The 23,937-nt window shown below is 34.7% G+C and overlaps 1 protein-coding gene across 7 annotated transcripts in view; it reads right to left on the bottom strand.

Annotated features, from left to right (window-relative positions):
* The window catches only part of FERMT2 (FERM domain containing kindlin 2), a 72,201-nt gene that overhangs the window by 29,676 nt on the left and 18,588 nt on the right, over positions 1–23,937 (bottom strand). For all 7 annotated transcript variants that reach the window (XM_074365516.1, XM_074365515.1, XM_074365517.1 and 4 more), the window contains exon 3: positions 17,217–17,450. In XM_074365516.1, the coding sequence (XP_074221617.1) occupies positions 17,217–17,450 (234 nt within the window). The remainder of the gene's footprint in view (positions 1–17,216; positions 17,451–23,937) is intronic.

Genomic DNA, 23,937 nt, shown 5'->3' with positions numbered 1-23,937 from the left:
AATTATTGGATCAACAGTTATAATGATTTTAAGGCAAAAATGATACAAGATGGGCACTTTTTTTTAAAGCTTTGCTTATTTTTAAAACATTATGTTTATCTCCTTGTTTTAATTTACATTTCTTTAATTACTAGTGATGTTGTACATTTCCTCATGGGTTTTTAGGCATTTTTATTATTGCCTTCCTTTGCTCATTCTTCTATGAGGTTTCTCCAAATCAGTTAATCTGCATGTAAAAATCAACATGGTAGCAATCACTGCAAACCACATTGAAATTTGAAAAAATTTCATTTTGTATATACTTTGTCCCATGTTTAAAAAAGAAATCCAAGTCAATTTTTTAATAACTATATGGGTTTTTTATTTGTTTTTCTGTTGGTTATTTGAATTTTACTATTAGGAACACTCTGGTACACATTAGGTTTTTGTTTGTTCTCTGTTTTACATGCTATTTTCTGGTCAATGTTTTTCTGAAACATGAAAACAGAATTAGCAATAAAACTATCCTGAACAGATATGTTACCAGGGAGTAGGTGAACATAACTGCTCTTTATTTATTAATAAATTTGAGCTAAGTACATCTTAAGTACTAAACAGCAAAAAAATCATGTTAAAAATAAATGCTTGTTTGTTAAATTGTCATTTTCTTAAAAGATTCCAGGCATATCTTTTTATAGTTAAAAATAGTACAGCATACTCTTTAGCTAAAGTTAAAAAATTAAAAATCAAAGATTTTCTTCAGTTTTGTATATTCAAATTGAGGTAGGCTGGGACCTGGATGCTTTACCAGAGTACTTGCACTTCAACAAATGTTCCCTGAGCAACAGAATACAAAGAAACTGTAAGGGACTAAAAATAACTGCACACATAGGCAGTGGAGGCAGTAAGATACAAAACAGTAAGATACAAAAAGGCCACAAACCAACCAATTTCAGAAGTGTCCAGAGCAAAAGCAGGGTACTGCACATGATTCCTGCACATAGCACCAATGGGGTAGGCAGAACACCTAAGCCACCCCTCCATCGTGACCCACCGATCCACCTCTAGCTTCACCCTATTTAAGGAACCAGACCACTCTTCTCGGACAGTGAGCAAGAGAACCCGTTACTTGTTTTTGCTCTCTAGCACAAGTCCCAATAAAGCCTCACCTGAATTCCTTGCCTGGTCCCTCATCAGCTTCTAAGAGTCCAAGGAACCAAGCCATAACAAAGTTAGCCCATTTATCCTTTAAAGTAATTTTGGAGGTTTGATGCAGTCGCACTAACTGATATGATTATGTAGATTCAGAAACTCAGAAGATACTTTAAATATATCCTTTGAGCTATATTTATCTAATTAATAGAACTGAATCATTTCCTGACAATTTTTAAAAGAAACAAGTTAATATGCTAAGAGACCTAACGATTTATGGGTTGCACTTTCAATTCTCAGTGTACTCTCAGTTTTAAATGCCATCATTGCCATGTTGGGAGAAAATAAAGGTCTTAGAAAATTCCAAGCTTCTGAATAATCACTTGTCCTCTCTGCTTCAGTATTAGGTGGGGGCAGGGTGGTGGTGGTAATCTCTCTCCACCCATTCATTTCCCCAAAGTAAATCATATACTGGTACAGGGTAAACATTTTAAAAAGTATACAAGGACATACAATTAATCATGCCTGTGAGATATGCCATGCTTCTATCACAATTCACCACAGTCAAGTTGAGTGGGACGAAAGGAACCATGTATAACTTGGAAAAGCCTAAGTGGTCTGGTACATTCCTTCTGCTTGACAATCACTGCACTACATGATTCATCCTTTTGAGATTTTTGTTCCTAGGTCATTTCCTGTCTGCTCACAAACCAGCTATTAATGTTAATAGAAGAATGTGTATTTTGAACTAGTTTTTTGGTCAGTCACAAGCAGATGAAGCAGCTCCTAACTATATGTGCCTATGAGAATTGCTTGTGAAGTTAAAAATAATTACAGTAAAAACACATGCTTAGGCCACACCCCCAGATACCCTTAGTGACTCAGGGAGGGATTCAAGCAGCTTGCTTAATAAAAGCTCTAGTGAGGGATGTTAACCAGACTTGTGGTGATCATGTCACAATATATACGAATACTGAATCATTATGTTGTTTGAAACTAATATATTTTTATTTGAAATTAATGTAGTGTTATACATCAATTATATCACAATTTTATCGGTAATTTTGATTCCAACTTCTCCTTGAGAACTAGTAGCTTACAGAAAGGGGAGCAGGGAGGAAAACATCTTATTTCTCTAATGATAGGTAGTTCTATATTGTAACAGGGTAGCCACTGACTACACATGAAGTCTGTGAATAAGTGGTTTTCATTTCATTATAAAAATAAAGTGAAGTAAACCTACCCGTCCACATAAGATACTATTTCACTAATACAGAAATTTAGGACTTATGTATTTACTGTGTTTTATATCAAGAAGAAATGTGAACTTAGGAATCTGAATCACACATGTAAGAGTGGGCTTGGTGAAGAGCATAAGTAATTAAACAAGGTTTAAACCAAAATAAAATACACCTAACGGACTGTGAGATATAAAAACTTTTAAATGAGCGTACCAAAATACAATGCTATCTTTCCTTTATGCTAAATCTTATAGTGCAGTAATAAAGATATGCTAGCATTTATGAGTCATTATACAAAGCAAAGATCCAGGATCTATTTATAACAAAATGATATACTACATAGAAATAAAATTTAATGTTTAAAATCAATATAATGTTATCAAGTAGAATACAATTCTGGTGGAAGATAGACTACATAAATTATATATATAGCTATGTAATATATATAATATGCATATCTCAAAAACTACGGGGTGAGGAAGTGTGGAACTAAGCAGAGACGGGTTCTTTGGTAAAATAATAATCAGATTTTAGTTTAAAAACAAAGTTTTCATTGGGAGTTCAGGATTTGAGGGTACTACTATATATAAAATAAACAGCAAGGTCCCACTGTGTATAGCACAGGGAACTATATTCAATACCTTGTAATAGCCTATAATGAAAAAATATCAAAAGAAATAATATATATTATATCTGAATCACTATGCTGTACACCAGAAATTAACACAACCATTGTAAACTGACTATACTTCAATTTAAAAAAATTTTTTTTAAAAAGAGCAATGTTTTATTTTTCCTCCTATGTCTACAGGTTGGCTGGGGTGGCTTTGATGATCTCAGCTAGGCTCAGCTCAGCTTGGATGCAAGGTTGGGTCGGGGTCAGTTCCTTGGACCAGTGGGCTGCCTGTGGCATGTTCTCATGGTCAATGGTGAATCTAAGTAGACAAACCCAACTCCATAAACATATTTCAAGCCCGCTGTGTAGCTCTTCTTTTAGTATCTCATTAGCCAAAGAAAGTTACATGGCCAAGTCCAAACCAAGGGTTGGAGAATACTATGGTCTGGATGTCTGTGTCCCCTCAAAATTCATATGCTGAAACCTAACCTTGAAGGTGATGACATGAGGAGGTAAGGCCTTTGGGAGGTGATTAGGTCAGGGGGGCTCCACCCTCATGATTGAGATTAGTGCACTTTTAAAAGGGCTCCAGAGAAATCCCTCGCAGTCTGCAAAAGGTTTCCACAACAACATGACCATGCTGGCACCCTGACCTTGGATTTCCAGCCTCTTGAACTGTGAGAAATAGCTTTTTGTTGTTTATTAAATAAATAAATAATATAATAAAGTGTTCATGAGTTTCTGGTTAAATGTCTGTTGCACTTGTGCACTTACTTTCACTCCTTTCCAAAATCATACCAAGAAGTAAAAGAAATAAAACGTGAACCAACAAGGAGGGAAAGGAGAAAAACATCAGATAAGCAACATCAGGAAAATGTTGAGGCAGAATAGATAGGAGAGTTAACAAATGACTCAGCAAAGTGGACACACAAAAATCAAGGTATTTGCAGAAGATACCAATGGGAAACACGCTGATGCCAAACATCAAGCATGACCAAGTACTGAAAACAGAGACATGAAAAATGAATCCTGTCCGAATACTGGATTGAACCTACCCCTTAGATATACACACCCTTTAGGATTCCTTAGAGGAGAATCTCAACAGCCCTAGGGAAAAGATCTTTTAGAGATAATGACATTTGAAAAAGCTTGCTCAATATCTAAATACCCTACAGAGGGTGACAAGCTAAACTCCATTCAACTAGGGCTTCCTACTAGCTATCTATATGAATGGACAGTCAATGACTGACAGATATTACAGAAAGGACTCTGTGGTAGATAGAATTCAAGAGATAGTTTCTTAAAATTCCTGTTCCTGCTTATACAGTCATATACTAACCTAGGTACTGCTGTGACTTTGCAAATGGAATTAAGGTTACTGATCTACTGATTTTAGGGTAATTATCCTGGATTCTTTCAGTGGGTCCAACGCAACCACAGAAAGCCTGCCTAACAGAAAAGAAAGGCAGAAGAGGGAAGCAGAGGAAAGATAAGAGACAAGAGGTCATAAAGATTTGAGGACCAAGAATAGCTGGACCTGCTCTTTCTGGCTTTGTGGAAGGGGCCACAATTCAAGAATTCAGGAGGCCTCTAGAAGCTGGCAGACAAGCCAGGGAGAGTCTCAGTTCTACAGACACACGGAACCCAATTCTATGAGGCAGAATTCTTTCTCAGAGTCTTCAGGAAAGAACAGAGCCTTGCTGACACATTGATTTTAGCCTTATAAAATTCTAAGCAGAGGACACAGCTAAGCCATGCTGTGCCCAGACTTTTCACCTGCAGAAACTGTGAGATAATAAATGTGTGTTTTTTTCAGCTGCTAAATGTATGACAGGAATGGAAAACTCACAGACTTTCTAATATGGAAGAGACTAAATGAAAAGAAAAAGAACTTAGGGAAACAGAGATAATGCAAAGAACAGAACACAACAAAACAAAAACCTCTTAATTACAACTCCCCCGAAAGATAAGGCAATGGCATCCATGAGAGATGAACAGGATATTAAAGGATAACCAGAGGTAAAAAACAGATCTTGGATATTAACAAGGGGGAGGAAAGATTCTTTCCACTTTTTTAGAAACTGTTTTCTTATGGCTTAACTTATATGAAGTCCACAACTCTTAAATGTATTAACACCTGCGTAACAAACATCCAGATAAAAATATAAAAACAGTGAAAATTAAAATTTGATAGCCACAATAAAAAAAATCCAACAGAAGAGATATAAAGTCAGGTAAGATGATCAATCCAAGAACAATGTCTGACTAATTACTAGCAACAAAGAGAAGAGAGAAAAAACATAGGGGAGGAATTAAGGCACACTACTATGAAATTTCAAACTGCAAGAAAAAAAAAGATCCTAAAACTTTCCAGAGAGAAAAGCAGGCTACAGAAAGGATGAAAATAAAGATTAAGAATACTATCAGGACTATAAATAATAACACTACAAACTAAAACAACTGAACAGTGACTTCTCAATTCTGAGGGGAAAATAATTTTCAACCCAGCAATTCTATTAAAAGGCAAAATAAAGACATTTTCAAATATAACAACTTAAAAGTTTACATCCCATTCACCTTTAATGATGGAGGATATACAGTTCACAAAGGAAAAATGAGCAAATCAACAATGAGGAAAATGCAAGGACCAAATATGAGAGAGAAGACATTTTCCTTGGATAATGGTGAAGGGAAGTTCTGTGGCTTTGACTACACCATGACCTGGAAGCCACCTACTCCAGATTGGAGCAGGATAGAGGGACTTCAGAGTGTACACAAGAAGAAAAAAAAAAAAGGAAGGAGGGAGGAGATTATTATCAGATAATGCATTTGACAATGAAATGTATAGATAAACTAGAATGCAGAAAAATCAGCAACAGAGTAGGTTGAAAACTAAGCAAATGGTAAACAAAAAGGCATATAAGACAGGAAAGGTAAAAGTATAAACTTTGATGTAGGAAGTAAAAGTATTTACCTTGTGAAAGTAATGCAAACAATAATACTGATTTAGTCAAAAATTGTAATAGTTAAAATAAAGGGGGGAAGTTGAATAAAAAGAAGTGAACAGGTATCTAAAACTGGTAAATCAAGAAGTAACAGTATAAGCACATTATTTAAATTACGGAACTAAAAGTTAGAAACAGTAGAAAAGTAGAAAGTGGTAGGGAATGTGCTTAGGAGCTGGAAAGAAATAGGACAGAAGAATGGTTTTATATTATACGCCTTTTTAACTCTGCATCTACTGCTTTGATTTAAAAAAAAATTCAAAATCTTTCTGCTTACTGTATTGTAAAGAATGAATTAGAAGGAACAAGAATGGATAAAGAAGACCATTTAGGAGATGGCTAGGACAATCTAGGAGAGAGATGGTGGTGGTGTGGCCCATAGAGCAGTAAGGATGGTAGAGATGGAAAGATGTGAAAAGATTCAAGCTGCATTTTAGAGGCAAAATGAACACTTCTAGGTCATTGATGAAATGTGTAGGTAACGAAGAGAGTGGTGCTAAGGATGACTCCCACGTTTCTAGTATGTGTTTCTGGGATGATGCTTTTACTGCTAATGGAGACTTCCGAGAGGCAGAGTGGGGAGGATGGAGCACAGAGATTTGGGAAGGAATACCATGAGCTCAGTTTTGAACATGTTCAATCTGAAATTTCTGTGAAAGAAATGGTTTTGTTATTATAAACAATGCTTCAATGAGCAAATGATGGCTTTCTAAAAAAGGTATATGGCTGCAAGAAAATCAAGCATAAATTATGAATGGAGGGTCTCAAGTAAGATAGAGTAACAAGAATATTACTTACCCTCCTATTTAAACAATCAGAAAAGGAAAAGAAAAGTAAGTTTTTCAGACAACAAGGAGCACAAGACAGAAGAGAAAAACAACAGAATGAACTCTTTGAGCATAAGAGCTTACTACCTAGAAGTGGTTCAGGGTGGGGAGCAGGCAGTCAGGTCTCGCTGAGTTGAGAGATGTGGGATGGAATCCAGGGAGGCCAAGATGGCCAGAATTTGTGGTCAGAGTACCATAGAGAGGAGAGCTTCAGAGAGAGAGCAATTGTGAGAGAAGTCTTCCTAATACATAGAATACTGAGAAGAAAAAGGCTATCACATGGAAAATATCCTCACATGGAGCACTGAGAAATGATAAATGTGTGGGCAATTACAAAAGACCATTTTTCTTATTTTCTAATATTTTTAAAATTATTAAAGAGTTTTTTTAGGAGAGAGTAATAATATATGAGTTTTAGCATATTTGAAAGTAACATATGACGATAGCACAAAGAGCAAGAAAGGGGAAATGGAACTATACCGTTTTAAGATTATTATACTATGTGTGCAATGGTGTACTATTTGAATACAGAATATGAATAAAGTTAAAGTCATATATTGTAAACCCTAGAATAACCACAAAAAAAGACAGAATAAAATTAGTAATAGCTAGTAAGTCACAGGTGAAGATAAAGTAATTGTAACAAATCTCCCTCAATCCAAAATAAAAGAGGCAACAAGGAAAAAAAAAAAAAGAAAACACAGAAAATTAAAAATAAAATAAATACTATATAAAAAACAAATACCAAGATGGTAGATTTAAACTCAACCACACTGATAGTCAAATAAATGATCTGGGGGGAGGGTATAGCTCAGTGGTAGAGCACATGCTTAGCATGCGTGAGGTCCTGGATCCAATCCCCAGTACCCCCACTGAAAAACCAAATAAATAAATAAACCTAATTACCTCCCTGCTGCAAAAAAAAAAAAAAAAAAAAAAAGTAAATGATCCAAACAGTTTACAAAAGCGTAGAGATTGTTAGAATAAAAAAGCAAGCCATAGCTTTATGCTGTTTACAAGAAATCTAATTTAAAGACAGACAGATTAAAAGAAACAAGACAGAAAAGGATAAATTATACTGATACTAATCAAAATATTACTATTATACCACTTTAATATCAGACAAGTTGTTTTTCAAAGCAAACAATGTTATCAAATAATAGAGAGGGTCATTTTATACTGATAACAGTAAATTCTTCAAGAGGACTTAACAATTCTAAATGTGTGCATGTACTAATAAGAACAATAATAAAGTAAAACTGGCAGATGTGAAAGCAGCAAGAAAAAATCAACAATTATTGAAGATTTCAACATCACTCTTTTATCAACCAACTTTATCTGTCATTTATAGGACATTCTCACCCAATGACAATACAATATATATTCCTTTCACATGCACATAGATAATTCTGTATTCTTGGGATAAACTTAACTTGATCATGATGTTAATGTGTTAATGTCTTTTATATATTGCTGGACTCAATTTGCTTAAATTTTTGGTAAGGACTTTTACGTCTATGAATAAAAATCTTTAAAGGGATCATAAACTGGTCTTCATCAAAATTAAAACTTCTATTCTTCAAAAGATACAATGAAAAGGTAAACCACAGACAGAAGAAAATATCTGCAAAACATATGTCCAATAAATTTTCCGTATCCAGAATATGCAAAAACTGCTTACAACTCAATAAAATGACAACTTTTTTTTTAAAAGAGTGGCAAAGGATTCAAACAGATACTTTACCAAAGACACATGGATGGCAATTAAACACATGAAAAGATGTTCAACATCCTTAGCCATTAGGGTAATGCAAGTTGAAGCCACAAGGAGATATTACCCTACATCAACTAGAATAGCCAAAACTAGAAAATGCTTCTCCACTTCCTTCTAATTTTTATCTTTATAGAAAAAGTACTCTTATTGTTATTCCTAAAAAAAACTTTTTGTATTAGAATCCCTATGTACAATTTAACTGATCTAAAATGAAATAAATTACTATTAAAATTTTTTTAAATCTATTTTTAAACATTGAGTTTCAGTTAAACCAAATTCTGTTCCACTACCATTGTTTGCTTCTCTATCCTTACCAAATATATTCTCCTTCACAAAAGTAGAACAAAAAGAGAAAAAAGGTGAATTAGTGTCTAATGCCACCAGACATACCTTAATGTCTAAGACTCAAATTACATGTCCTATTGATGATATGAAATGGTAGCAAGCTCTAAACAGAATATAACCTTTCATAGTAGCGCTACATAATGTCAATTTAAACTTTGCCATTTACTTTTTTTTTTACATTTTTTTTTAAATTGAAAGATAGTCGATTTACAATGTTGTGTCACTTACTCTCAGTAAGGCCCTTCATTTGTAAAGCCTGCAAGTTAGAAACTATGTTACATAAAAGAACTTAGCATGCTTTGCCAGCAGTGTTTCTTTAAAAAAAAAAAAAAAAAAAGGAAAACCTCACTTAATCATTACATAGAAGTATTTTCTTAAGAGTTAAATTATAAACGACAATCCCAATCTCCAGCAATCCCACTCCTGGGCATATATCCAGAGGGAACTCTAATTCGAAAAGATACACACACCCGAATGTTCACAGCAGCACTATTTACAATAACCAAGACATGGAAACAACCTAAATGTCCATCAACAGATGACTGGATAAAGAAGCTGTGATATATTTATACAATGGAATACTACTCAGCCATTAAAAAATGCCATTTGCAGCAACATGGACAGACCTGGAGATTGTCATTCTAAGTGAAGTAAGCCAGAAAGAGAAAGAAAAATACTACATATTACTTACATGTGGAATCTTAAAAAAAAGCAAATGAACTTATTTACAAAACAGAAACAGACTCACAGACATAGAAAACAAATTTATGGTTACCAGAGGGGGAAGAGGGTGGGAAGAGATAAATTGGGAGTTCAAGACTTGCAGATACTACTATATATAAAATAGATAAACAACAAGTTTATACTGTATAGCACAGGAAACTAGATTCAATATCCTATAGTAATCTATAATGAAAAATATGAAAATGAATATGTGTATATGTATGACTGAACTATTATACTGTATACCAGAAACTGATACAATATTGTAAACTGACTATACTTCAATTAAAAAAATATATTATAAAAGAAAACAAAGGTAATTGTTACCAAATAAAAAACTTTAAAAGCAATCTGCCAAAATTTATACAAGAAACAGACAATCTGAATGGGCCTATATTTATTAAAGAAATGGAATCAATAATCAATAACCTTCCAAAACAGAAAGCATTAAGGCCAGATGGGTTTACTGGTGAATTCTACTGAACATTTTTTCCACTTTTACTGAGATACAATTGACATACAACAGTAAATTTAAGGTGTACAGCATAATGACTAGACTTACATATACTGCAAAATGACTACCACAGTAAGTTTAGTTAAAATCCATTATCTCATATAGATACAAAAAAAAAAGTTTATTTTCCTTGTGTTAAAACTCTTAGGATCTACTCTTAACAACTTCCAAATAAACCATACAGCAATGTTAACTCCAGTCATCATGCTGTATACCACATCCCCAAGGACTCACTCACTTTGTAACTGGAAGTCTGTACCTTTTGACTGCCTTATAATCCAATTCCTCAACCCTCCACCCTTGACTCTGGTAACCACAAATTGATCTCTTTTTCTGCGAGTCTGGATTATTAATTGTTTTTAGATTCCACGTATAAGTGAGATAATACAGTATTTGTCCTTCTCTTTCTGACTTATTTCACTTAGCATAATGCCCTCAAGGTTCATCCATGTTGTCACAAATGGCAGGATTTCCTCCTATTTTATGGCTGAATAATATTCCACCACACATACACCCACATACCCCCCACATTTTCTTTTTCCATTCATCTGCTGATGAACACTTTGGTTGTTTCCATGTCTTGGCTATTGTAAATGTTACTGCTATGAACACAAGAGTGCAGACGATCTCTTCAACAGTGTTTTTTCATTTCCTTTGGATATAGTCCCAGAAGTGGAATTGCTGGCTCACATGGTAGCTCTATTTTTAATTTTTTGCGGACCCTCCATACTGTTTTTCATAGTGGCTATACCAATTTACAATCCTATAAACAGTGCACAAGGGTTCCCTTTTCTCCACACCCTTATCAGCACTTCTCTCTTCTTTTGATGACAGCCATTCTAACAAGTGTGAGATATATTTCATTGTAGTTTTGATTTATATTTCCCTAATGATTAACGATGTTGAGTACCTTTTCATATACCTGTTGAGAATTTGTATATCTTCTTTGGAAAAATGTCTATTCAAGTCGTTTGACCATTTTCCAATTGGATTATTTGGGGATTTTTATACTATTGAGCTGTATGAGCTCTTTATGTATTTTGGATATAAAATTCTTACCACATATACGTATTGCAAATGTTTTCCCCATTGCATAGGTTGTTTTTTTATTTTGTTGATCATTTCTTTTATTGTGCAGAAACTGTTTTTGTTTGCTGTAATCCCACTTTTTTTTTTTTTTTTTTTTTTTTTGTGCTTGTGCTTTAGGTGTTACATTCAGAAAAATCATTGCCAAAACCCATGTCAAGGAGTTTTCTTCCTTGACATTTAAGGAAGAAATTATACTAATTCTCTACAATCTCTTTCAAAAGACAGAAGCAGAGGGAATACTTCCTAATTCATTCTATGAGAGCAGCATTACTCTAATACCAAAATCAAACAAAGACATTGCAAGAAACTACAGACCAGTATCTAAATGAACATAAATGCAAATATCTTTAACAAAGTATTAGCAAATCAAATCCAACAATGTATAAAAATAATTATACACCATGACCAAGTAGGATTTATGCCAAGTATGCAAGGTTGGTTCAGCATCCAAAAATCAATATAACCTATCACATCAAAAGGCTGAAGAAAAATCACATGATCAAATCAACAGATATATAAAAAAAAAGCATAACTAAATCCAACACTCATTCATGATAAAAACTCAGTAAAACAGAATAGAGGGGAACACTTCCTCAACTTGATCGACCAAAAATGTTCAGCTAATAACATACATAATGGTGACAAAGCTTTCCCACTAAAATCAGTAACAAGGCAAGGATGTCCTCTCTTAACAGTGCTTTTCAATATTGAACTGGAGGTCCTAGCTGATGCAGTAAGACAAGAAAAAGAAATAAAAGGTGTACAGGTTGGGAAGGAAATAAACTGTCTCTTCCAGACAGCATGATCATCTCTGTAGAAAAATCCAAAAGAACTGACAAAAACTCCTGGAACAAATAAACAATTATATCAAGGTTGCAGGATAAAAGGTTAATACACAAAAGTAAATGGCTTTCCAGCAGTAAACATGTAGAATTTGAAATGTGAAACAACATTATTTATATTAGCACCAAAAAAATAAAATACTTAGGTATAAATCTAACAAAATATATACAGGATCTATATAAGAAGAACTATAAAACTGTGATGAAAGAAATAAGTGGAGAGATGTTCCATGCGCATGGACAGGAAGACTCAAATCTGTCAAGATGTCAGTTCCTCTCAACTTGATCTATAGATTCAATACCATCCCAATCAAAATCTTAGCAAGCGATTTTATGGATATTGACTAAACTAATTCTAAAGTTTATATGGAAAGGCAAAAGACCCAGAATACCCAACACAATATCGGAGGAGAACGAAGCTGGAGGATTGATGCTATCTGACTTCAAGACTTACTGTAAAAAGCTACAGTGAGGGGAAGGTATAGCTCAAGCGGTAGAGCGCACGCTCCACATGCACGAGGTCTCAGGTTCAATCCCCAGCACCAACTCCAAATAGAAATAAATGAATAAACCCAATTACTACCCCCTCATACAAACACAAAAAAACTACAAGACAGGGTGGTACTGGCTAAAGAATAGCAAATAAATCAATGGAACAGAACACAGAGCCCAGAAAGAGACCTACATAAATGCAGTCAATTGATCTTTGACAAAGGAGTAAAGGCAACACAATGAAGAAAAGATAATTTTTCAATAAACAGTGCTATAACAACTGGACTTCCACATGTAAAAAAATGAATCTAGACCCAGAACATACATCCTTCACAAAATTAACTCAAAATGGATCACAGACCTAAATGTAAACTATAAAAACCCCTAGAAGATAATACAGAAAAAAACCTAGATGAACTTGGGTTTGGCAGGGACTTTTTAGATATAATAACAAAAGCATGATCCATGTAAGAAGTAATTGATAAATTAGACTGTTAAAATTAAAAGTTTCTGCTCTGTGAAAGAAACTGTCAAAGATAATAAAAAGATAAGCCACTGACAGTGATAAAATATTTGCAAAAGACATATCTGATAAAAGACTATTACCCAAAATATACAAAGAACTCTTAAAACTCAACAATAAAAAACAAAAAAACCTGATTAAAAAATAGGCAAAAGACTTTTTAACACTTCACCAAGGAAGATGTACCAGATGGCAAATGAGTGTGAAAAAGATATTCCACATCACATCACCACAGAAATGCAGATTAAAGCAATGCTTATACCACTACACATCTATCAGAATGGCCACAATACAGAACACTGACACCACCAAATGTTGGTGAGGATTGAGAGCAACAAGAATTCTCATTCACTGATGGATACAAATGCAAAATGGTGCAGCTATTTTGGAAGACAGTTTAGTGGTTTCCTACAAAACTTAGCATATTCTTACCATATGATCCAGCAATCACACTCCTTAGTATTTACTAAAAGGAGTCATAGATGTAGTTCACAAAAAACCTGCACATGAATGTTTATAGCAGCTTTATTTACAACTGCAAAACTTAGAAACAACTAAGATATCTGTCGCTAGTGGAGTGGATAAATAAACTATGGCACATCCAGACAACAAGGTATTAATTCAGCGCTAAAAAGAAATGAGCCATCAAGCCATGAAAAGACATGAAGGAAGCTTAAGTGCATATTACTAAGTGAAAGAAACCAATGTGAAAAGGCTACATGTTGTAAGATCTCAATTGTATGACACTGTTTAAAAGCAAAACTATAGAGACAGTAAAGAGATTAGCAGTTGCTAGGAGTTGGTAGGGAAGGGATGAAAAGCCAGAATACAGAAGATTTTTCGGGCAGTGAACTAGTCTGTGTGATGTTATAATGATGGACAGTTATTATACATTCGTCCCAAATCCAAAGACTGTATAATACCAACAGGAAGCCCTAATGTAAGCCATGGAGTCAGGATGATAATGATGTGTCAATGAAGAGTTTATCATGTACAACAAAGGTCCAGCTCTGGTGTGGGATGTTGATAGTTGGGGAGGTTGTATGTGTGGGAATGGGGGTATATGAGAACACTCTGTATTTTTTTTTCAATTTTGCTGTGACCCTAAAACTGCTCTTAAAAAAGTTTATTACTTAAAAATAATTGATAAATGATATAAACAGGTAATTCAAGAAAGAAACTGAAATGGCCAATAAAAACAAAAAACACAGTTAACTTCATAAACTAAAATGAAATACTGCTTTTTTTCACTTAGAGAAGCAAATACTAAAAACTGACATTTAAGTGTTAGTGATGACTTAGGGCAATGGGTTTTCACATATTGCTGGCTGGAATGTAAACTGGTATAACTTCTTGGGAGAGCAATTTGACAGTATCTGAAATGAATTATGTGTACACTTAAAACACAGCAATTCTTTTTTTTTAATTGGAAGTATAGTTGATTTACAATGTTGTGCTAATTTCTGTTGTACAACATAGTGATTCATATATATTATATACTTTTTCATATTCTTTTTTATTATAGGACATAACAAGGTCTTGAATATAGCTCCCTGTAGGAACTACAGTATGACCTTGTTGTTTATCTATTTTTATATATAGTAGTTAGTATCTACAAATCCTGAACTCCCAATTTATCCCTCTCCACTCTTCCCCCCCCATAACCATAAATTTGTTTTCTGTGAGTCTGTCTGTTTTGTAAATGAGTCAATCTCAAAAGGCTACATTTGTGTCTGTTTTTTTTTTTAAGATTCCATATATATATATATGGAATCACTTCAAATCACTTGTCTTGCTTTTTCTTTTTCTTTTCTTTTCTTTCTCTTTCTGGCTTACTTCACTTAATATGACGATCTCCAAGTCCATCCATGTTGCTGCAAATGGCATTATTTTATCCTTTTTATGACTGAGTAGTATTTTATTGTATTTATATGCCACATTTCTTTATCCATTCATCTGTCAATGGACATTTAGGCTGCTTCCATGTCTTGACTATTGTAAACAGTGCTACTGTGAACACTGGAGTGCATGTATCTTTTCAAATGAGTTTCCTCTAGATATATGCCCAGAAGTGGGACTGCTGGTCATAGAGTGTTGAGGATTTTTGTATCTATGTTCATCAAAGATACTGGCCTGTAATTTTCTTTTTTGGTAGTGTCTTTGGTTTTGGTTATCAGGGTGATAGTGGCTTCATAGAATGAGTTTGGGAGTATTCCCTCCTTTTCAGTCTTTTTTAAGAGTTTGAGAAGGATTGGTCTGAGTTCTTCATGTTTGGTAGAATTCACCAGTGAAGCCATCTAGTCCTGGACTTCTATTTGTAGAGAGTTTTTTAATTACTGATTCTGCTTCACTTCTAGTGACTGGTCTGCTCAAATGATCTATTTCTTCTTCATTCAGTTTTGGTGGACTGTATATTTCTAGAAACTTGTCCATTTCTTCTAGGTTGTCCAATTTGTTGCCATATAGTTGTTCATAGTATTCTCTTATGGTTTTTTGATATTTCTGTGGTGTTGGCTGTAATTTCTCCTCTTTCATTTCTTATTTTGTTTATTTATGTCCTCTCTCTTTTCTTCTTGGTAAGCCTGGCCAGAAGTTTGTTGATTTTGTTTATTCTTTCAAAAAAAATTAGCTCTTGGCTTGATTAATTTTTTCCTATCTTTTAAAGTCTTTATTTCCTCCTTGATCATTATTCTTTCTTTCCTTCTGCTGACTTTAGGTTTTGTTTATTCTTTTTTCTGATTCTTTTAGGTGGTAGGTTAGGTTGTTTACTTAAGATTGTTCTTGTTCTCTGAGGAAGGCCTGTATCACTATGAACTTCCCTCTTAGGACTGTTTTTGCTGCATCCCATAGATTTTGTGCAGTTGTGTTTTCACTGTCATTTTTCTCAAGGTATTTTTAAATTTTCTCTTTGATTTCATCTTTGACCCACTAATTTTTTAGTAGCATGTTGTTTAGTCTCCATGCAGTCATTTTTTTCTTTCTGTGGTTAATTTCTAGTAAAACACAGTAATTCTACTTTCTACTTCCACATAAACATGAAAGAGAAATTCCTCCATACGTGTACAAAATGGCATAAGAAGATACTGTCACAGCAATTGCAGTAACTTACTTCGGTTTTGGATATATATACTCACAGATATGGGTACATGTATGTGCATGTATGTGTGTGTATTTACGTATTTTCAGACGTACTGGAAGGATACACACTAACCTTATGACAGCAGAAGCTTGGTGAAGGGAAATTAGAGGAGAATGTGAATCAAGAACTTTACCTCGTAATTATTCTGACTTTTAAAAAAGTTTAGTAAAATGACAAAATATCAGCTACTAATTCTAGGTAACAGAGTTTAGGTAATTGTTATATAATTTTTTGTATTTTTATGTATATTAATTTTTTTTTAAAAAATTCCATTAAACATAAAAAAACCTTATAATTTGAGCCATTAGATCAAAATAGTAACATCCGGTATTGCCTGCAAATCTACGCCACAACAGAGCTATGTACTCATGATGATGACAATGGTTCACATTTTCTCTGACGGTTGAATACTTCCTGTCATACAACAGAACTGGGTCAGCCAAAAGTAATCCACATCTCATTTCAGAAAACATAAACAAAATTGCTACAAGAGTGTTCAAACTGTAGGCTAGTTAAGGAAGACAACACTCATGGTCATTTCCTTAGGAGCTGTGTCAGGCCTTCAGTGAAGGAAGTGACACAATCTACCTGAATCACTAAAATCAGATACTGATTTACGTGATGGCAACACTACAACAGCTACATCCCTCTGAAAATAATGCCTGTTTTCTTCTACTTTCCATAAAAATACAGTCATCAGAAATAATAGTAAATAGATCAAATACTTCTAGTAAGGAAAGATCTCTACTGGACTCTTCCTGTTCCACTTTAACTCAACATTTTTTTATCTTAAAGTAATATAAAAACTTTGAAGAATTCAGTAAAAGTTTCATACGCACACAAACACAGATAGCTCACCCCAATCCCCACTCCTTGAGATAAGCTAAATGTCAGTCATCAGTCATATACACACCACACAACTCACAGTTACATGATAAATTTATATAATACTTACTGAAAGTCTTACAGATGTCGGAAACAGCTTTGAAGACTCTATCAGAGAAGTTCACTTTCACCTTCACATACTTCATGTTGGGGAGTTGCAGGCGGAGCAGTTTGTGCTGGGGGGTGAACTGAAGCTTAGCATCAGCCTGAATGCCATACTTATCTAAGGTCCAGTGTGTCTTAAGAAGCCAGGTTCTCTTCTTTTCCCACCAGAGAGCATGGTCAGACCAATCTTTTTTCACATCTATTAAAAAACAAACAAACAAAACACTTAAAAATCAGCAAGATTACCTTAAGAGAAATTACAAGCAGAAAACTAAGTAACAGGGTAGTTAATATAAACAGTTCATTAAATACTAAGTGCCTGTTACATGACAGATACAAAAGAAATACTAAACAGCTGAGGAAGCACACTCTGCTCTTGAAAGCCGATATACAAGGTAGCTGAGGGCAGAACACACAGGGTAACTAATAATGCTTATATTTGGAGACACGAATGACAGAGTCAGTACTCTCTGGAGGCATTCAGAGAACAAAGAGAACTCTGGTGACGGCAATTAGAAGGATTACCAATGAGGTAAAGTTGGTGAGTTCTGAGCCGAGCCTTGAGGAATGGACAATATTCTGATGGTAAAGTGGATGAGAAGGCTGAGTATGTGAGGCTGCAAAGCATGTTGAGGTTAAGAAGTGGTGAAAAGTAAGGTGGAACCAAAGTGAACAAAAACTAATATCCTAGGTAAAGAAGAGACTAGAAGAGAAAACATCCACGAGTAACACTTACTAACTTGAGAACTATGTTCAATATCTTGTAATAGCCTTTAATGAAAAAAAAAAAAGAAAGAAAACGAATGTATGTATGTATGTATATGCATGACTGGGACATTGTGGACACCAGAAATTGACACATTATAACTGATGGTACTTCAATAATTAATTAGTCAATTAATTAATAAGAGAAAACAAAAACCAAAAAACTACATCCCAACCATACAACCCAAATACCATCCAAGAAAAATAACTTTTAAGTCGCACTGTCCAAATTTTTTTACCCAATATATTTTGGTACAAGTATTAAGAGAAAACATTAATATCTGTTAAACTATTTAACATCCTTATATAATTTAATTAAACAAAGAGTATAATTTACACAAGATTTGGTTACCCCCAGATAAGGTAGATCATTAATAAACTTGCAAAATAAAATCCAACTTCAGCTAGTTCTTCAAGTAGCAATAGAAGTAAAGACTTTTGGGATCAATTATATGTTAAACTAAGAAACAAAAATGAGGACATGATATTTATGATACCTAAACAAAAGAACAATGGCCAAAGTCTTCCAGGGGAAGAAAGTAAAAATGTAACTATTATCATGTTTCTGATAGAAAGCCCATTTTAATACAGGTTTAAAAAGAGTTGGTCAACTTTAAGAAGATAAATTTAAAAGTATATACTAATCTGAAATTTTTTTTTTAGCACAACTTGGCTACCTGAACGCCTCAGGTAGTAAGAAGTCAAATTATCACAGTGATTATATGCAATACCTTCTATAATCTTAAAATTTACTTAAAACAATTAACATCTCATCATTATGGAAGAAACACATCAGAAGTGGGAAAAAGATATTCAATTCTCCAGACACTAAAAACAATTTTTTTTTAATCAGTAAGTAACAGGAGAACTGTAATTATTTATAATTATATTGCCATTCTGAAATTTTAGTATTTGTTTTGGGAAAGCCCAGTCAATTATGTTACTTGAAGTTTGGCTGCAGAAATACATATTTTACAACTACTTAATTGTGACACAATGTATGTAAGTACCCTGCGTTTTAAATTATTTTCCAGCACAGGATGTATCAACTAACTTAGAAACAGTAAATCTGATCTAGCTCATAGGAAGACAACCAAGATTAGAACCTTTTTATATACTATGAGGTAAATGGTCACACATGTTACAGATGGTTTAACCTTTTCCTTCAGGAATAAAGAACCCAAGGCATGAAAAAACAATTTGCAAAGAATGACAGTAACCAAGCAGAGTAATGCTGAGCTGAACTGAATTAACGGTAGGTAGGTATCTAATGCTTTCTTCCCTATACCTCGGTCCATTCCACTTCTGCTGGCAATGTCAACCGTTAAGAAAACTAGAACACATATTCCCGGCGGGGTAGGACAGGGGAGCTGTACACTACTATGTATATAGTTCTGTAAACACTGATTTAAATCTTTTGGGTTTCTTTGACTTAAATCAAATGACGATCCTGAAATAAGAACTTTGGTGAAAGTAGCTTATTTGTGGGAGAGGAGATCCCAGGAAGCACATCTGAGGGAATAAGGAAAAGTGAAACAGAGGGAGGAACGTCTATTAAGGATTCATTACCTGCTGTGGATAACTGGAGTTCAGTCCTGTGAGACCCTCTGAGGAGTCATGCAGAACACACCTTAAAATTATCCCAGGAAGGAAAGAGAAAGCTGGGCTATTTATCCAGCTCCTAAGGCCATTAAATTCCCAGCACTTCCCAGCTGCCGTGCCTGGGGCTGGCGGCCCTGCACTCAGGCAGTTAAATCACAAAGCCCCAAATATTTACTATATGAACTTTTCACAGGAAGATCTTGTAGGCTCCAATCCAATAAAACCTCAACTTTCCATCAATTAGGCTACAAACACTGACCTCAGAAACAGGTACTTCCTGTGATATTCATTTTTAAAATCTAACCCTCTCCATCAATTCCACCTTGGTTTTTTATACCAAAGGGAGAGCCCCCCGCCCCACATCCAGCAAGAATAAACATAGACAAGAAGGACATATAATCCAAAGATTATGTACACCTTATGAATAGTTTGTTAACCCACAGAAAGAGAGAAAAATCTCTTACTGACTGGCAACACTGGTAAGACCAGTCTTTTTTACTCACAGAAAATAGCGGATAAGTAACAATATAGGAGAGAAAAAATACCCCAAATAAAAGCTAAAACAGGACATGAGAAAAGACCTGAAGTGTCAATAGTGCATATGCCAAGAGATAAAAAACAGAGGAAAGGAGGCATTCTGACAGCAAAAGAAGTAATCAGTGTTGGAAGATGGAGTGGTTCACCTATGGGAGGCCTGTAACATCTGTTCAAATAGAATAACTTTTGGTAGCATTCTCAAATTATAAGGTAATCACTACTACAGAACAAGAACAAATAATACCTATAAAATATTCACTAATTCTGCAAATCTCTACTGAACATTTACTGTGTGCCAGAAGGCACTGTTCTAAGTGCTAGAGAAGAACAAAGTGATGAGAAGAACAAAGTTCCAGCATCTTTGAAGCAGGCCAGTATGACTGATACTAAGATGAGGACGTGAAGCATTAAAGAACTAGACAGAAGCCTTACACATCATAAAGTTGCTTGCTTTTATTGTGAGTATGAGAGAGGCCACTAGAGCAGTGGTTTTCAGCCTGTTTGGCATTAGAATTATCTGAGCAACTTTTCAAATATACTAATGCCTGGACTCAGCCCAAACCATTCTGAGAGTGGGTCTAGAAACTGATTTTAAGCAGGGTAGTGATTCTGATTTCAAAAGCATCACCAGTAATTCTGAAGAAATGCAGGGGGCAGGGGTGTGCATGAGTGAAATTCAGAGGCTATACAAGAAGTTAACGTGGGAGTGGACAGGATGAAAGTATGAATTACAATGCTTGGGCAGTAAGGTATTAGAAATAAGGAATATAGACAACTTTTCCTGAGTATTTTGTTATAGAGGGGAGCAGAATAATGGATGGTAGGTGAACAGAGAGGAGATGGCAAGTCCAAGAAGTATTTGCAGTTTTGTTTTTAAGAAGGGAAAGCTATATTCAGCGTTATTTACATAGTGACTAGCCTATAAAGCTTAAAACACATTTCCAATTATTATCCTTCTTTAATTTGATCACCCCTCTGCAGAGAGTCACTCTATCACAGTATCATTTCAGACTTCTGAGAGACTTGATTGAGCTCTCTTAAATATGCAAGGCAATGTTTTTCCCACCTACTAGAAAATCTTTTTTTTTCTTTTGGTTCTGGCTTTGTATTATACTAGGTATCTTATTTTGAAACTAACAACACAGTTGGCTCCATGAGGGATATCACAAGAATATATTTATTCTATTCAGAAGTAGCAAAAACAATATTACACCGACCAAAATCCTGAGAAAGATAATATACCAACTGAGAATAATTCATCAAGGTAAACGTAGGAGTCAACTGTACATCAGAACTACTTAACTACACAATTTGTGTGTGTGTATGTGTGTGTAAAGCTGTGTATCTCAATGCAACAGCTCTTGAAAGTACTTAAGTTATCTAGTGTATTACAGCATCACTGGTCTCTATGGGGCAAATTAAAACAAAAACACACTATGCAACTGTAACTTGTATAAACACAATGTGCACAACAGTGGATTTCAGATATCAACACACACTTTTATTTCTCTAGTGGAATGAGTGTAGAAACACTGTGCTGGACTTTAAGAGAAAAATAGACATCTATAAATAATTAGGAGTAGTGGCAAGCAAAACAAATTCTGTTTCTGGATTTTGAAAACAACATACCACAAATACAGACTTTCTCAGAGAGAAAAACTAAGGGGGAAAAGGTTATACTATTTTGAAATAATTCTTTATTTTCCTTCTTTGGGGAAGAAATAAAGGGACTTCATTATTTATTTTTAAATTTAGCCTGTTCAGTAATTTTTTAGAAGAACTACTTAGATTATGGCTTAATATACCTAACAAAGGTTTTACTTCTTTAATAAAACTTGGTAGGCAAATAAACATTTGCCAGGATTCTGGGAAGAATTTTTCCTGCATGGCCTACCTTATTTAATAGATCCAATCAAACTGTGCTCTGCTACCCATAAAAATAACAATACCTGACAGGCACTCAAATTCATATCATTAAAACTGCAAGTGAATAAAACATTAGTTGTATCAATAAAAATCTCCTCCCATGACTGTAACAGAATGTTCTTCCAATTCAAGAAGTGGCTACATATTTATTCTACAAAGATATCATATGTGTATTCTAAGCAACACAAGACTTAGAGTATACAAATATTGGTGGCTGAGAATACAACTAGTGTTTATTCTACCAAATGGCTTTTACTATCACAGTGTTCACCCACTTCATTAGACACAAAAGAAAAACAAATATTTCAACAGAGAAAATATTATGCCCTGTTATGCAATGGCAGCCAGCTTACACTATAGAAAATATAAGCACAGAGAAAAAGGATACACTACTGATAACAGCGGGAAATTCAATCTTTTCTTAAAAGGATCACCAATTTCTACTAGACCATTCTGATATGGGCTTCTAAAATGAAAGCATTTGATTTCATTAAAATTTTTTAGTTCTATAAAAAGTCAAGAAAATGCTAAATAGAAAGCTAACCAAATAACTTACATTTTCTTAAGTACCCACATTTTAAAAATAAGTAACTCATTAGTAACAGTTTGAAATGAACAGGAGATAAGATGTTACTCTTAAGTGGATTAGCGTTCTAGTTGCATAGTTAAGAAATAATACTCAGGAAGGAAATGCAAAATTATTTGGCACTCTCATAACTTCCATAAACCCAGAGCAAACTTTATACTATTTTAAAAAGGCACCATTTCATTTAAAATTTTAAGTACAGAGATGCTTTCTGGGCACATGTCTTATTTTTGGCAAACGGCTATTTCTGTATTTTGCTAACGTTGTTAACACTTTCTGCTGTTTCCTTTTGTTTTAGGATCCTCTTGAGCCCCAAAATAGATACTATAACTATTACCATATTCAAGATTTTAGCCTGTCTTTACTGATGGCAAAGACCACGGCAATCCTAATGTGCAAAGCTACTAAGCAGCTGGTTCTGACACTGCTGCATGCAAGCCATGCCAACTGATAACACCACAGGCAGTGTCCTCCGGGCCTCCAAATAAGACTTTCAAACTACTCCTCCAACATGCCGTTAGCTATATACCACCTAGCCGCTCATCTACCAAATTTAGAAGGCTTTCCCTGCTTCATTTCAAACCAGGCAGATTGAAACAGTTACTATGCATTTATGGCCAACAGGATCCTAGGTAGCACCAGGCAATTCTACCACATTTCTTCTGTCCTCTACTGCATTGCAAACTTCTCAACCCTCCCCAAACTCCTGAGTATCCTCCCTTCTCTCAATAGACAACCATGGATTCTGCTTCAGAATATAGAGAAGCCATCAGGTTGGAACTATTTCACCCCCATGCCAACCAAATCTACAAACCTTCTTGCATTTGTACCTGTACCAGTCTCCTCCTGCCTTTGTGTTATGATGAAAAAAATGTCTCTCCCTATTTAACTGAAACCAATCCTGCTACCCATGCTCTACTGCCTTTCTCACCTTCCAAGAACCATGTGCTTCTTACTCTGGCTCCCAGATATCTCATCCATTCCAGTGGCTTTAAAAGGCATCTATATACTCACCATCCTGATTTTTACCTCCAGCCCAACCTTGTGCTTAGAGCACCAGCTCATACATCTTAATGACTATCCCACATCTCCACCTGGATGTCTCACAGGCATCCAAAATTAATATAACCAAAAACATAACCCAATTTTCTCCTATCCATACTCTTATTAAATAGCCCTAACCATCAATCCAGTTGCTCAAACCAGAAATTTAAAAGTAATGAATTCTTCTCTTTCTTCTATTCCCCACATTTAACAGCAAGCCCCTCAG

Source organism: Camelus bactrianus, chromosome 6 (assembly GCF_048773025.1).
Source record: "Camelus bactrianus isolate YW-2024 breed Bactrian camel chromosome 6, ASM4877302v1, whole genome shotgun sequence".
NCBI classification, from domain to species: Eukaryota; Metazoa; Chordata; class Mammalia; order Artiodactyla; family Camelidae; genus Camelus; species Camelus bactrianus.
The sequence above is the reverse complement of the archived record's forward strand: the minus strand, read 5'-3'. Positions and strand labels throughout refer to the sequence as shown.